The 14,750-nt window shown below is 37.7% G+C and overlaps 1 protein-coding gene across 1 annotated transcript in view; it reads right to left on the reverse strand.

Moving 5' to 3' along the window:
- The window catches only part of AGL (amylo-alpha-1,6-glucosidase and 4-alpha-glucanotransferase), a 38,466-nt gene that overhangs the window by 22,569 nt on the left and 1,147 nt on the right, over positions 1-14,750 (reverse strand). Inside the window, exons 3-13 of the mRNA XM_034063842.1 lie at positions 12,811-13,021; positions 11,747-11,913; positions 11,101-11,304; positions 6,759-6,940; positions 6,419-6,530; positions 5,996-6,116; positions 5,713-5,815; positions 5,524-5,621; positions 4,848-4,987; positions 1,837-2,024; positions 219-342 (exon numbers count right to left, since the gene is read on the reverse strand). Coding sequence (XP_033919733.1) covers positions 219-342; positions 1,837-2,024; positions 4,848-4,987; positions 5,524-5,621; positions 5,713-5,815; positions 5,996-6,116; positions 6,419-6,530; positions 6,759-6,940; positions 11,101-11,304; positions 11,747-11,913; positions 12,811-13,021 — 1,650 coding nt within the window. The remainder of the gene's footprint in view (positions 1-218; positions 343-1,836; positions 2,025-4,847; positions 4,988-5,523; positions 5,622-5,712; positions 5,816-5,995; positions 6,117-6,418; positions 6,531-6,758; positions 6,941-11,100; positions 11,305-11,746; positions 11,914-12,810; positions 13,022-14,750) is intronic.

Below are 14,750 nucleotides of genomic sequence, written 5' to 3' on the forward strand. Positions count from 1 at the left end.
ATCTGTAAACTGATGCAGGATGTCTTGATGTCTTTTACAGCTAGTACTGTATTTTCTGCTGAAATATCAAGGAAGTCATAATAAAAAAAAATGTACTTCTGGTTGCACAGAGTATGAAATTCATAGTGCATAATGCAGAAGCAACTTTTCCTTGGAACAAGCATTTATGTCATCTATAATCTCTTGTGGGGAACACAGCACACACACAGCAAGCCTACCTCTTATTAAGGAGGTAATGCCCAGCCTATTCACAAAGATATTGTCCAGCTCCTCACTTCCTGTGAACAGCTCAGCCACTACATACAAATTGGCTCGCAATTTCCTAGCTGTGTCCAGCATGTACTGCAAAAAGCACAGCCAAAAAAAGCCACAGAAAGGGAGGAAAGGTAGATACAAAAAAGGACAAGTTTCAAAGCTAGGCAGGGAGTGGACAATAGGAAAATGCCATGCAGCAAAGATAAACAGGCAAAATTAAGGAACAAAAAAGTTGTTACATAGAAGAGGACACACAAACATGAGCAAAAATCAAGAAGTAGAATAAAACACAGGCAAGTTAAATAGAAAATGAAGAAAAGGTAATTGCATAAGCAAAAAACATGGATATGTAAGAAAAAAAAAAGCATACCAATGTTAGTTTCACATTAAAACCTCCAAACCATACATGACAATCCTACATCATTTCCATCTGCTTATTGTACCTCTGATCAGGCTGGTAATTCCCAGGCGGTTGACAAAAATATTGTCAATGTACTCACTGCCCGTGAAGAGTTCAGCTACCACATAAAGATTAGGTCTGACTGATCTGGCTGTTGCTAGCATCTCCTATAGATCATAATACATTTTTAATGCAGGGCATCCATTGTCAGCTATATATATGCAATCATGAACATGAATGGTAACCAAACTTAAGTAACTCATATGCTGTCCATTAAAGAAATTCCTAACAGTTAAGATAGATACAAGCACATTTGTATTTTACAATTCATTCTAGCAAATTCTTTTTAAGAGCTAAAGCTAATTACAACTTTGGTTTGAAACAAAACTTTAGCTCAAAATGGAAAGACAAAGATTGGATAAGAGTGATACCTGTAAAGACTTCAGCTTTAGCCTTCACAGTTACCATTCCAAACCCAGTAACAATAAATGAAAGAATGGCAGAAGTTTGGAAATGGCTGCACTTAAGAGCTCCTGTGTGTGCAACTCAACTCGTTTTAGAGAGTTCTTTATAGATGTAGGTAAGCTCTGTAACCAAGCTAAGGCTATGCACTGACAAGCTGTACTACTCAGACTCCACTTAAAGCTCATTTCCTAGCAAAGTACAATGTCTGGACGAAGTCAGCACTGTAGTAAACAAGAAGCACTAATCGTAGCAATAAGCCTGCCAGACAACTTCTTGCCCAACTTTTCAATTCTGGGAAATAAACCTCTTCCTGATTAATTCAGGAACAGCAAAAATATGTATGACAAAGACACACTAAGACTTTGAACCATGTCTTGGCAATGACCCCAGCTGAAACTGACATACTGCACCCTGGCAGTCACTGCACTTAGTCCATAGCTAAGTGAGGGAAAGTTTAGTCAGGTCCATCTGCATGTGTAGTATTTCAGATAAAGCAGAGAAGTAAAAGATACAATAGCTACACCACTCTATGACCTGCTTAACAGAGCTGAAACTATACCCAACATCACCAGTCAAGAAACCTTGCTTATGCTATGCAGAAGATTCATTCACACCTGAACTCTGCTGTGTAGATCCTGCAAATTCCACAGCAATGGTGCAGGACTGAGTTCAAAGGCAGAGCCTGCTTTACAACAAACATGCCTAATTTTACATACCTCAGCTACATGAATGGGTGTTGAGTGACAGTTGTCAAGACGAACACCATGGAAATATTTGGCAGTGATTTCAGTGTATTTTTTCATGTGAGCCCACAGATATGGGCAGTCTTCAGGCTTATTACCATAACGCAGCTTCACACTGTCTCCCCAACAAATGAGCTCTCTTCTCAAGTAAACATTTGAACCTGCAAGGGAAATAAATTCATTATAGCATATATGTATAGTGCAGAACGTGTACCAAAACCAGAATGTGAGATTTCATTTCCAAGAACACTGTGATGAAGAATAAAGAGTCTAACAATAACTGTATCAACTCAAAATCTACGTAGTCTACACTGACACACAATTTCAGAGTATTCCAAGAGAATAAACTTCTATAGTGATATTAATTCTTCAAACTGAAATAAAATTAGTTTTAATTCTTCAAAGGAGTACAAAAACTGTACTTGAGGGGGAAAAAAAAAAGAAAAAGGCAGCAAACAAATGAAGGGAATCAATAGTTCGGTTGTTTACACCAGCCAAATTGAAAAGCATCTCTCTGTGTTACCATATAGAAACTGCCACAGCCCCAGCTTCAGATTCCATTTCTGTTACCAGCAGACTGATGCTGTAAGGCAAATTTCCAAAGTACTTAGAGGCTGGTAGGGCACTTAAATAAACAAAGTTCCTAAACAGCTTTTGTGTGTATGAAAATACTTACTCTTCATCTCACCTAGTTTCACATACTAATTTTTTGCCTTCTTTTTAATGCATTCAGTAACAAAAAATCTTTAAATCCAAGTTCATCTGTAATGTACTTCACAGAACATACTTATGGAGATTTAACTGTGCCAAAGAAATATCAGTCAGATCTAAAACAAATTATTTCTGGCCTACATAAATCACAGGGCAGCAATATCACTTAAAAACCAAACACCAAAACCCCACACTGTTTGCAACATGCAATATCCAGGCCAAACATGGAGATGTCAATATATAGAGCCACGTAAGAGAAATACAATTGCATTAGAGCCATCAGTCTTCTGAAGGTCTATTTATATTCATCTTATCTAAACCTGATCAAAGTATGAACAGGGTCAGCACCACTCAGGATGGGTAGGATGTAGCTACTTCATTGCTTTCTGCTACACCCAGGCCAGCTATATTGATGTACCACAAGTTATTTTAGTCGTTGAAGCTTGAATTAGATCAGGAAACTTGCTGAAAAGTAAACCTGGGTTAGCAAAGAGATGGCTTTTCAGCCACACTGATTTCCTAAGCTCACATTATGGACACCTTACTGACTGGGCCTACACAATGAAAGATGAACAAGAGTATGCAACTAGTAAGTAAAGAGCAGGGACTGTAACTCACCAAAAATTCAAAAAGCATTCACTGAAACACAGCTGACCTTTTATCTTCACGAATGGCAACACAGCCACATGGACAGAAAAACTGTCTTCCTTTGGATGAACATCATTATTTTTGTAAGGGCCATTTACAGAACTAGCCACGATAGTTTTGCATGTCCTATATTTGTAACCTTATGTATCATATTTTCACAACATATTCTCAGGTTCAGTAATGTGTGTCACAAACCAAAGATACAACACAAGTATAAAGCACTCAAAAAGCTGTAGATGAATTAAGAGGATTATCAGGGGTTGGAGCACCTCCTGTACAAAGACAGGCTGTGAAAACAACTGGGGCTGTTCAGCTTGGAGAACAGAAGCTGCATGGAGACCTCAGGGCAACTTCCAGTGTCTGAAGGGGGCTACAAGGATGCTGGAGAGGGACTCTTCATTCAGAGACTGCAGCAATAGGAGAAGGGGTGATGGGTTCACACTGAAACAGCGGAAGCTCAGGTTGGATCTAAGGCAGAAACTCTTCCCTGTGAGGGTGCTGAGGCGCTGCCACAGGGTGCCCAGAGAAGCTGTGGCTGCCCCATCCCTGGCAGTGCTCAAGGCCAGGTTGGACACAGGGGCTTGGAGCAAGCTGCTCTACTGCGAGGTGTCCCTGCCTGTGGCAGGGGTTGGAACTGGATGAGCTTTAAAGTCCTTTCCAACCCAAATCATCCTGTGTTTCTATGATTCCAAGAGAGAAAACTCAGTAACAGAGATTATGTATGCTAACTAAAGCCCAAGGTGGCAGAGAAGTCTGCCAGAAGAAAGGACAATTAGCCGAAAGGCAACTGAACAAAACCCACCCTTGACACATGTATTATCTTCAGCCTCGTGAAGTAGGTTAAAAAAAAGAACCCAAACAGAAATTAAACAGTAAATAAAAACCAGTGAAAGGGCTGTAGATTACTTTGCAAAAGTAAGGCATTTGCAAACTCCAGAGCACTCTGGAATATCAATTAGATGAGCTTCTAAAACAGACTGTAACTCTTAGATCAGAATTAAACTGACCTTTGATTCAGTTTACAAAGTGAATGCCTACTCTGAAAACTAGAGTTGTTACTCTTGCTTTTATTGGATATCAGTGCTGCCCTCAAAGGAGTTAGAATGCAATACTTTAGTGCATGGTTATTTCATACCCCTTCATACCCTTCACAAGTAATTTGCATTCTTAATTTGGATAAACTGGGTCATCTCTTGACTGCCACTAAGTGACCCTTTCAAGTATCCACATTTTGCTCACTAATGCAGTAAAACACTATCCACCTTTCTACTGCATTATCTTTCCGCCACTGCCATTGTCTTATGGAAATGCAAACAAGCAGTGGTGTTGGAACAAAGTACAAAGTAAGCAGAAAAGACAATGACAAAAGCAGGGAGGCAGGATATCCCCATTTCAGTGGCAGAAAGCTGGTTATTTCCCTCTCAAATCTTGCAAAACTGCACCTCAAATCCCAGTTCTTATAGTTGATCTCTATGCTGAATGGGAAATAAACTGCCGTAAATTGTCTGCTATTCTGCAGTTTCACAGGAATACACCTGGAAAAAAAGGTACATTAAAGAAAACCCTTTCTGCTTTGGCTAGAATATCAAAAGGTTTATAGGATGATTCAAAGTTTGTTTACAAACCTGGTTCTGCAAAGTTTCTAAGAGGGTCATCTCCCATAACCCAGCCATTATGTGCCATGAAATAACAAGCTTTATCTGGTTGATGTATCATAGCTTCTTCTTCCTCCACTGTAAGCTCTTTGAATGGATAAGTGAAATACCTACAGAACAGACAGACAAATAAAACAAGCCAACTACATAAAGTAACCTAAACTGAAACTTGTTGGTTTTGAAATAAAAATATCTGCTATGAACTGGTTAAATAAACCAGATAAACCAGATACAGACTAGACTATAAGTGATGGAGAGCTTCCTGCTTGGTAGCATGCCCTAAAGGAGAAAAGACATGCTGCCACTATCTTGGCGTTAGCTAGTAGCATACAATTAAAGTCTTAGCTCTTCAGATACATGAATGGTCTCAAGTACGTAAAACCTGACAGGTGTACGCTTTCCCAGTTCACCCCTCTTCCACCTACAAGAACGATTTCCACTACATATGACTTCATTGTGCTGAATACTGTTTCATGTCCTGAACATAAGTTACCACTGTGGCTTAAAAAAGACAGTTCATTAGGAAGTATTTTTCCATGGGGAAACAAAACATACACTTGTAGGTATTAATGTATACTTTTAATGAACTTTGAAATCACTTTCCCTGGAAGATTCTGATAATTAAGAAAAAGAAATAGATATGTACCTGGTAACTAAAGGATATTTTCTAGTGATAGGACCCAGCTTAGGACCACCACCAGCCAGTCGTTCATAAACCACAGTGCCCACAAGACAATTGACAGCCTAGAAGTGATTAAATTAGGCATTATTGAAACTCCTACATTTCTTTGCAATTTAAAACAATTCAGCATTACAACACAAGTAATTATAAGACCTGCTCTTGATGGTGATGAGTTTGTCTCTGTTGTTCAGCATTCAGTTCCTCAAGTCTCTTGCGAAACCAGTTACAACACTCTTCTATTGCAGCTGGTCCATTGCTTCTCAGGACATTGAAAGCAGAGAGCAATTTAAATAGTTTTTTTTTTAAATATGCACTATGTATAACTAAAAGAAATTAAAAAATTCTTTTTTTCCCATTTCTGAAAATAGTTCAATTTATTTGGTTTTACAAATTTAACTTCACTTGTAATTTTAACTTGTAATCAATAATACAATACCTGTGTGGTATGAATGTTGCCAAGGCTATATTCATATCTACAGTACAGCCAAACCGCCTATAATCAGGGTCCTGAACTACTTGAAGATGTTGATTTGGATCAGATTTAGTGCTCATTTTGCCTTAGAACAAGATAAAAAAGAAAAAAAAAAAGAGTATTCACCATAACACAGAAATAGGAATTAAAGAGACACAACTCTTCTTTCTACTATAAGGCAGATAAAGGCTTTGAAGGGGTGCAAAGTTTTCAAAGGCTTCACTAGCCCTCAGAGCATTTTTGTCTGCTTAAATCTGCATGACAGATTGTTCATGTAGAAAAAAACTGGTATTACTCTGCTCTCCAGCTTACTGTTAAGTTTACCTATAAGTTTCTTGTACTATAAATACATAATCCACATTCTTCAGCAACATACTCTTACTTTACCTTGAGTTAGAAGGGTTTTAAATTGCTGCACAGCTTTGTTAACATCCACTTGGAAAAATTCCCATAGTTTAATTTTTGGATACACATCTTCCCATATTATTTTACGGATACACTATAAAGATAAAAATCACGTTAGTTAATAATGTTGATAACTGATAGACTTAAGAAAAGCTAAGTGCTCATATGAATGGTTCAGGACAAAAGGAGTAGAGTTATTTCATTAAATATAACAGTAAAGTATGCACCACTTGTAATGCATTTCCACAACCTTGGAAATATTACAGGTTTATTCAGCTATTTATAATGTTCATTAGCTTATACTTAGTTATCAATCACTTACATTCAGGTGATGATCATTTTCAATCAAGGGAGGGACCCCTTTAGCAGTATACTTTCCATCAGCCACCATACAGGTTAAGTGCCACAGAGCTCTATCCAATACCCAAGCTGGCTTCAGGTGAGGAGAATTTACAAGGTTATAGCCACATTCTGGATGCATCCTGAGCCATTCGCTGTTAGTGGCTTATTCCAGAAAGGGAGGGGAGGAAGAAAACAAAGTAAGTACACACACTGAACACTTTGTTGTTTTGTGCAAACATCCTAACGCCAAGAAGTTAAGGTACCACAGCATGTATAGTTAGCTCATGTTTCAACTAAAGTTTTCCATGTCTTATGCAGGTGTGCATTACTGATAGCAATTATTTTGCAACAAATAGTTGCAGAGGCCACAGAGAAACCTTGATAGTTACATAAAATATACAATAGTACCAACAACTCTAAACACTAAAAAACCAAAATCACATTTCTGTTGCAGGAAATACATCAAACAATGACCATGAAATGTTCTTTGTGTATTAAAAGCTAAACATGCATCCCAAACCAAGATTTAAGATTACTCAATTTTTTTGGGTTTTAATTTTCTTGACCCTATCACTCACAGCCAGAGAGCAAGAGTTTTACACACACTGCCCAAAAAGTGAATGAAAAATGTAGTTAAATGAGCTTTTTAGAAAGGATTAGCTGTGAGCCTGTTGTGTACATAGGAAGTAGCAGACTAGTGGGCAGCAATGCCATTGAGACTTACACAGGAAGATGAGTGCACACAAAGGGAAAACTAGTTCAGCTCAAACATGCCACCTGACTGTTCTAAACAACCCTTGTAGTTATCAACAAACACCAGAAGATGCACTGGACATTAAGAATTAAATCAGAAAAGCAATGAGCCTTCACTAGAAAATGGGTGTAGTATTTGACATTGTTTAGTGGTGGAACGGCTGGACTTGAGGATCTTGAAGGACTTTTCCAATCTGGCTGATTCCATGATTCTAATAGACAGTAGTGTGCCTGTCGCAGCATGAGTAAATGAATGTATAGCAGAGAGGATTCTGATTTTGAAAGCATGACATGGAAGAAAAAAAAATCCAGGAGTTCATTTGTGTCCATTTTTGGAACTGTCCTAAACACTTTTCAACTGAAAATAATTTTTATATATGCCTTTGGGTATCTGCAATTGGAAAACTGAATGTGAAAAGCACAGAATGCATACGAACAAATACAGTTTTTATTCAGGGTTTACAATTATTTTGTTGATAATCACTTCTCATAGACCACATCTTACTAATCCATTGTGCCAGAAAAGCAGAGAAAAAACAGAAGTACTACTTCACACGAGGGAAAAATAATATTAGAAACATGAAGAGCCATTAATGTGTCCAAATTATAGAAGACAGTGAGCACCTAAACCCCAAATTTGCTTATTTCAAGGAAGTTCAAACAAAAATGTTAAAGGGAAAGAAAAGAGAATCCCTTCTCAGTCTATAATACAACCAGCTCTTCTGAGCACACTCTTACGTTATGCCTGCAAGACCATTATGAGCATGGCAAAATTCCATGCTTATAAGGTCAAACCATTGGTGGAAATTAAGATCTTCCTGGCTCAAATGCCACCTACAACTAAAAATACCTTACTTATTTTAAAGTTGCCTAAAGCAACAATGAGCTCAGGTTGTTACAGGCTGTTGCATTCTTATTTAAGAAAATAATTTCATATTTTTCAAAGGACTGTATTTCACATTTTTCAAAGGACATTGTTGTATAAACTAAGTTTGCTCATTGCCCAAGGTGACTTTTTTTTTCCTCCCATTTATAAAGCTGAGAAAAGGTGTTTGATGTGATTATTCAAGAGCTTAAAGTAGGATTTGCTCAGGTGTTAAAGTCCAGTTATACAGTAGTAGCCTCTTCTGAAGCATAAAGCAAGATATAATTTATTTTAATCCATTTTTATTACTTCATGTGATTCATTATAGCCACTGAAAGCTCAGAGGAGCACCCAAGTGACATTCCTTTTTCCATCTCCTGGTGAAAATTAAATGCCAGCAAACACAGTATTTCTTATGGGAGGGTGTTTGAACACCTCAAAGGAAATGGCAGCCCTAAAAGGATACATCTACCCAGTTACCAGCCAGGGTTTGCAAGTTTATCTATGCTACTCAGCGTAACATGCCAAAGGTGCATCTATATTTAACATTAGTACATGCACCTACTTTAGTTTTCAAGCCAGGCGACAGATGCTGGCTTTCACTAGAGCCTAAAAGACACATTACCATCAAAGCCTGACTCCCACTGATGTCCACTGTGCACACAGCCTGTTCTCCACTTCAGCATGGAAACCAAACATCTTAACTGCTTAATGCTGACAGTGAGCTGCCTGACTTCCAGCAGATACAGAGGGGAAACACTCCCATTTTTACACAGTGGTCTCAGCTAGAAAGCAGGGACTACTAACAGATACAGCCACTGTAAGCTGAGGGGTCATGAGCTGCGAGAATTACCAGCATTAGAGGATTTATGTGAGACAACTTAAGCTCTAATGCAGACACTCTGCATAATTAATAACAATGTGCAAGTACCCATCATCCCCTCTAAGTAATTGCCTACACATTTTTTGTCTTTTCCATTTAAATGGGGCTATTAAACTACCCTAATGTGCAGGAATTAACTAATTTAACTACTAGAAATTGCTGTTCAATAAAACCAAAGTAAAGTTAATTGAGATCCAGACAAAAAGAACCTCCAAAACTACTTGCCTATTTTCTTATTTCAAAAGACCCCCAAAAGCTCTGACTGCTTACTGACACATTTCTCAGCATATGCTTCTGTTTATGCCAAATTTCATGTTTAAGTTTGGAGTCAGTTGTAAATCAAGAGGTTTTGATTCTACAAAACAAAGGTGGCCGAGAAATAGGAATTTAAAAGTGTGAACACGGGAAACAAAGGCATCAAACCAGATCTTGCTTAATGATTTTAAGTCAGGACCCCGGGCATATTCCCATCCTGTTAGGAGACTTCTAAACACCTAAACAACCTTTTATCATAGTACAAATCAATCATCCATCCCAATGAAGGTTACTTCAAACTCTGAATGTAACCTGAAAAAGCCCTTCTACAAATGTAATCAAATAAAGTGACATTTTTCTTCTCAGACATATTTTGGAGTCTAATAGTTAGGTATTTCTGTCCCTAAAAACATTCTCCTTGGCAGCGTGCATATATACACAGTAAAAAGATGACAGAATCTTGAGCACATGTTAATAAAACTGGACTTCCCAGTTGGTGAAATACAAGAAGTTTTTGATCTGAAATTGGGAGAATGTTTAAAAGGCCTCATGTTTAACTGACTTAAAATTTCCTCAGACACAGAGTCAATAACTATACTTAGTAACTTCTCAGCAAACAGATACAGCAAACACAGGGCCCACGCTGCATCACAGACTGATAATATTGGATGGCAGTCAACACCAAAGAACTAAAGCAAATAAAGCACATTTCAAATTCACAGGTATCTCTTACTAGGGTTTTTGTAAGCCTCAAAGGACTGCAACATAAACATACATAACTATTTGTTGTACTTTGCTATGAAAAAGTATGATCTTTAGGACTGCAGTGTAAAATGACAAGCGCATTATAAACATAATCAAGGTGAACTTATCCAAATAATCAGTAAATCTACAAATGATGAAGTACTGTAAGTTTTATCAGATCATACTGAAGAAAACTCACTGTTGCTCAAGCAGTGAAGTAAAGCCTTCAGTGCATTGGCTCATATATGCTTAGCCTCTCACCCTATCTCCCTCCCCAACCCCCCCAAAACAAAGCTATCTCACACACACACAAACTGAGCTGTAATGTTTCCTCCATTACTTAATCCCAGCCTCTTGTCCCTATTGTTTGTTGTCTGCATGTTATATCCAAATTTGGACAGTTACTTTTAAGCAGCTACAAGAATAATCTCCTGTCTAACAAGAGAGTACTCAGTTCATGTTCACCAAAAAATTCATACTGCAGATGCCATTCATTTATGTGGGAGCTGCACACTGCAGATCATAAAAATAACCATACTATAAAAATACAGACACATGAACAGCTCATTAATTCTCTCTTAAGAAGGGGTCTATTCACCATTTCACTAACAATAATAAATTCTTTTACACTGTTACAGAGACATATCAGTTATAATTGTAGAGAGTTGTCCTGGATTTGAGATATTCAAAGGCAGAGACAAGTAAGTTTCTTAAAACAGCTACTAAAAGATGAGTTCAAGGGGGTGAAGTTAAGGTAAATAATGAAATACAATTATAGGACTAATCTGGTTATAAAACACACACACACAAAAAAAATCCTACCAGTATGATTGTAGACTACATCTGTAATACAAAGCATATTCCATTCAGTTTTCAGCTTTTCCACAAGAGCTCCTATATCACTCCAAGTGCACTGTTTATTAGGGCTTGAAAATTCAGGATTTACTTCTAATTGATCAGCCAGTGAATAACATGATCTCGATAGTCCAAGCTTCTGCAGTGGCGTAAAATGAATCATGTTGTAACCTACATATTAAAAAAGCATTTTATTTAGTAAAAAAACAGATTTCATCCAAAGGGAATTGAAAGCAGCATAATAAATCACAGTTATAACATGTACTTAAAGCTAGGGATTGGAATAACAGTGTAAAATGATCTAAATCTTCCCCTTGAAATTCTATGTAACACCAGCTTTAACCCTGTCAGTTCTACAAACTTCCAAGTCTATCTTAAACCTAAACCAATAAAACAAGTGAGGTTTCCCATCTTAGGAAATCCCTGAATTTTTACACCTCCTCACATATTTTAATCATTTCACAAAATCTGTTAACTGAATTGAATCTAGTGGGAAATATTTAGTCTATAAACTGAAGAACAAATGAGCTGTCCCCACTGAAACTCTTCAGTGTAACTCTGGGTTTTGATCAGAAGATTAAAGTATATCCTTTAACACATGTCTGAGCATTACCGGTTTCTTTTGCAACTTTAAGCCTATCCTCCCATTCATGAAACGGTCCTAGACACTTAGCGAGGAATGTCTGGAGGGTAACACAATCCAAAGGTAACACATGATTATCGGCCCCAGCACGCAAAATAGGATCCACAACGATGTAACCTCCGCCACTTTTTTCATTTCTAGGGAAAAAAAAAACCCAAACATTTTCATAGGTATGGTAAACATCCATTGTGCCAGACAGTTTCAGAAGGAGAATTCAACAAGCACAACGATTTCAAAATCACAGTAACCCAGTACAGTGGCTGTGGGGAGGTAAGGAACAGGACTGACAGCAGCTGAAGAGGAGACACTGAAGAGATGTTCATTTCTTAGGCATCATCATCTCTCTACTAGGCTTACAAGAGTACAATTGGGATACAGAGCTTTATACTCTCTGCAAAAGTGAGATGCCCTTGTTATTTTCTGAGGCAGAGTACTTCTCCCTCCTTGTGGGATACAGACAGACACAAAGAAAGCAAGACTGCCCATCTTTTGTACAAAGACCTCCATTTAGAGCAACATCTTTGGGAAGATACCCTGAGCTAAATGCCCTTTTAAGCTTAAGGGAATTAGACCACTGAACTCATAATACCCAACTACAATCATTACAGATACTGGTGTATCTTCTGCACTTGTCCTGTTGAAACAAAGAAGGAAATAAAGAGTGGGAAGTAAAGAATGCTGGAACCTGTTTCTAGAAAGAAAGAAAACAACTTTCAAAGTCAATGAAGGAAGTACGAATTAATCATCCAAGTACTCAGAATGCTGATGACTTTGAAAACTTGTAAAAATGGCTTGGCTCTCCAACACTCACCAAGAGCCTGTTCTGTATATTCTCCAGAGTATCTATGCATCAGAAAGTATTGAATAAGCACCACAGCTACTGCCTTTCACTAGCAGATTCAGAGAGGCCCCATGATTGCAATTTGAAAAATACATGAAAAAAATGCTTTTATTCTCAACTGAGATTTCTTCAGGTTAAAGAGTAAACCAAGGCAGCAGACTGCATCCAGCTGCAAGTATATAATTTTGCTTACCCAAGACTGAAATAGTACTGGTATGACCCAGAAATTTGGAGATCCAGCTTGCAGTATTTGTCAGAGTCATCTTCTTTTCCTGTGGGATTATGCCACGATAGTGTCCTGAACTTGTGGCGATCAAATACTTCTCCAGGAGCTGGATAATTTGTGTACACAGTCACAGGCTTGCCTTGAAGAGTTGGGCCCAGTCGGAATTGTAGTTCAAAGCCTCAAGACATAAAAACCACTTTATCAAGAAAATATTTATATTCTGTAATTAAAAATCACTATTTGATATGACATTAAGAAAGGGCATGAACATATCTGCCTAGAATTTTGCAGAATGGTGTAATTTTGCAGCATCACCTCTCCCTACTTTCTTAACATTGTTCTTTGCACATGTTACATATAGTCCTTTACTTATATAGATAGTACTATTCAACTCCTTTCCCATTTGTTCCTCTTTGCTGTATGAAAAGCCTAAAAAACAAGATTCAGCAAAACAATCATCAGGCTACATAAATTTTTATGCAGATTTTGGATTATGTAGTATTTAAGAATTTAGGTTTCCCAAGTCCATGTATTAAGCTGACCCATGAAAGCATCTGAAAAAAAATTAGGAACACATTTCAAAACAGAAAATATTTCAAATCCCTTCCTTCTCAATTGAGGGTTCACTAAACAAGGCTAAATTTCTTATGCTTTTAATCTTGGAATGACATATATTTCTGTGTCATCTGCAGCACACAAGCAAGTTGGTTAAACTTTCAGAGAGCTCAAGAAACCAAAGGGGGTTTTGCATACCTGCTGCAGGTCACACACACATAGAAAGAGTAGTATTCAGGCTGAAGATACTAATGTTGGGGACAAAATTAAGTTAAATTATTAGGAACTAAACCCATAGTATAGTCTGTTAAACTGGAAATGAGCTATTCAGTTTAGTCAGTAGGTTTCAGAATCAGTTTCCATCTTCAGGAAGAGGGCCACCATCGTATGCATAGCTAAGTACAGGGCCCCTTCAAGTGACTGGAACAGCTGTAAGCGCTTGCACAGTAACTGACTAGATTACATGCCAGCCATGTAGTTAACTGTAGTGAAACACCTACTAGCTGGAGCAGTCTACAAAATTAGGAAGAAACCTGAGGATTTGCAAAAAGAGAAAGTTCTTAATACACAGACAACTAATTATAAAGTTTAAAAAACCCTTAACAATGGCAAGTTCCACTATCTTAATTTGAAAAAGAGCAATTCATCTGAATCCATTTATATGTAAATCCCACCAAGCTCACAGTTCCTCTTACTAACATAATCACACTGCACCAAATCCCCCTGTGTAAAGCAGTGGTTTTAGGATCTTTATGTCTGTCACATAAGATGAAGCTCATTTACAGAGGAAAAAAATCTTAACACAAAAAAATCACTTTCGTAAGGCTCAGTAGCCTCCCCCCAGCACTGTCCTGACATTTCATTGTAGGGATTACTAAAATTAGAAGACAGGGGTATATGCCATTGATATCTTATTTCCTGTAACAGTTACACTGACATCAAGAATGCTGTGCTTAAAACTAGCTCTGCCCTCTCAGTGACTGCCACCAGCAGAGCACCTTGATAGCCATGCAATGTGCAACTCCCTCCAACAAAACTCACATAATGAGTTAAAAACAGAGGTTAGGGTTAACTCTGCACATCTTCATTACTGACATTTCCTTAGCTCAGATTGTCAGGAAACTTTGAAATCCATACAGTTGAAGAGAAGCCTTACTCCTAAGAGCCAAAATCTTACTCCTCCACTAAGCCACATTGATATTAGGTTCTTATATCAGTAACATGAAGTGATAAAACCCACAAAATTTCATGAGCAGTAAAAATCGTTGCATCATTAAAGAAGGTTTCTAGAGACAGCTTTAGATTTATAGTCTGAATTTGCTGAGCAGCATAATGGTGGACCAACTAGTGGG

This window comes from Melopsittacus undulatus, chromosome 6 (genome assembly GCF_012275295.1).
Source record: "Melopsittacus undulatus isolate bMelUnd1 chromosome 6, bMelUnd1.mat.Z, whole genome shotgun sequence".
In the NCBI taxonomy this organism is placed as follows: domain Eukaryota; kingdom Metazoa; phylum Chordata; class Aves; order Psittaciformes; family Psittaculidae; genus Melopsittacus; species Melopsittacus undulatus.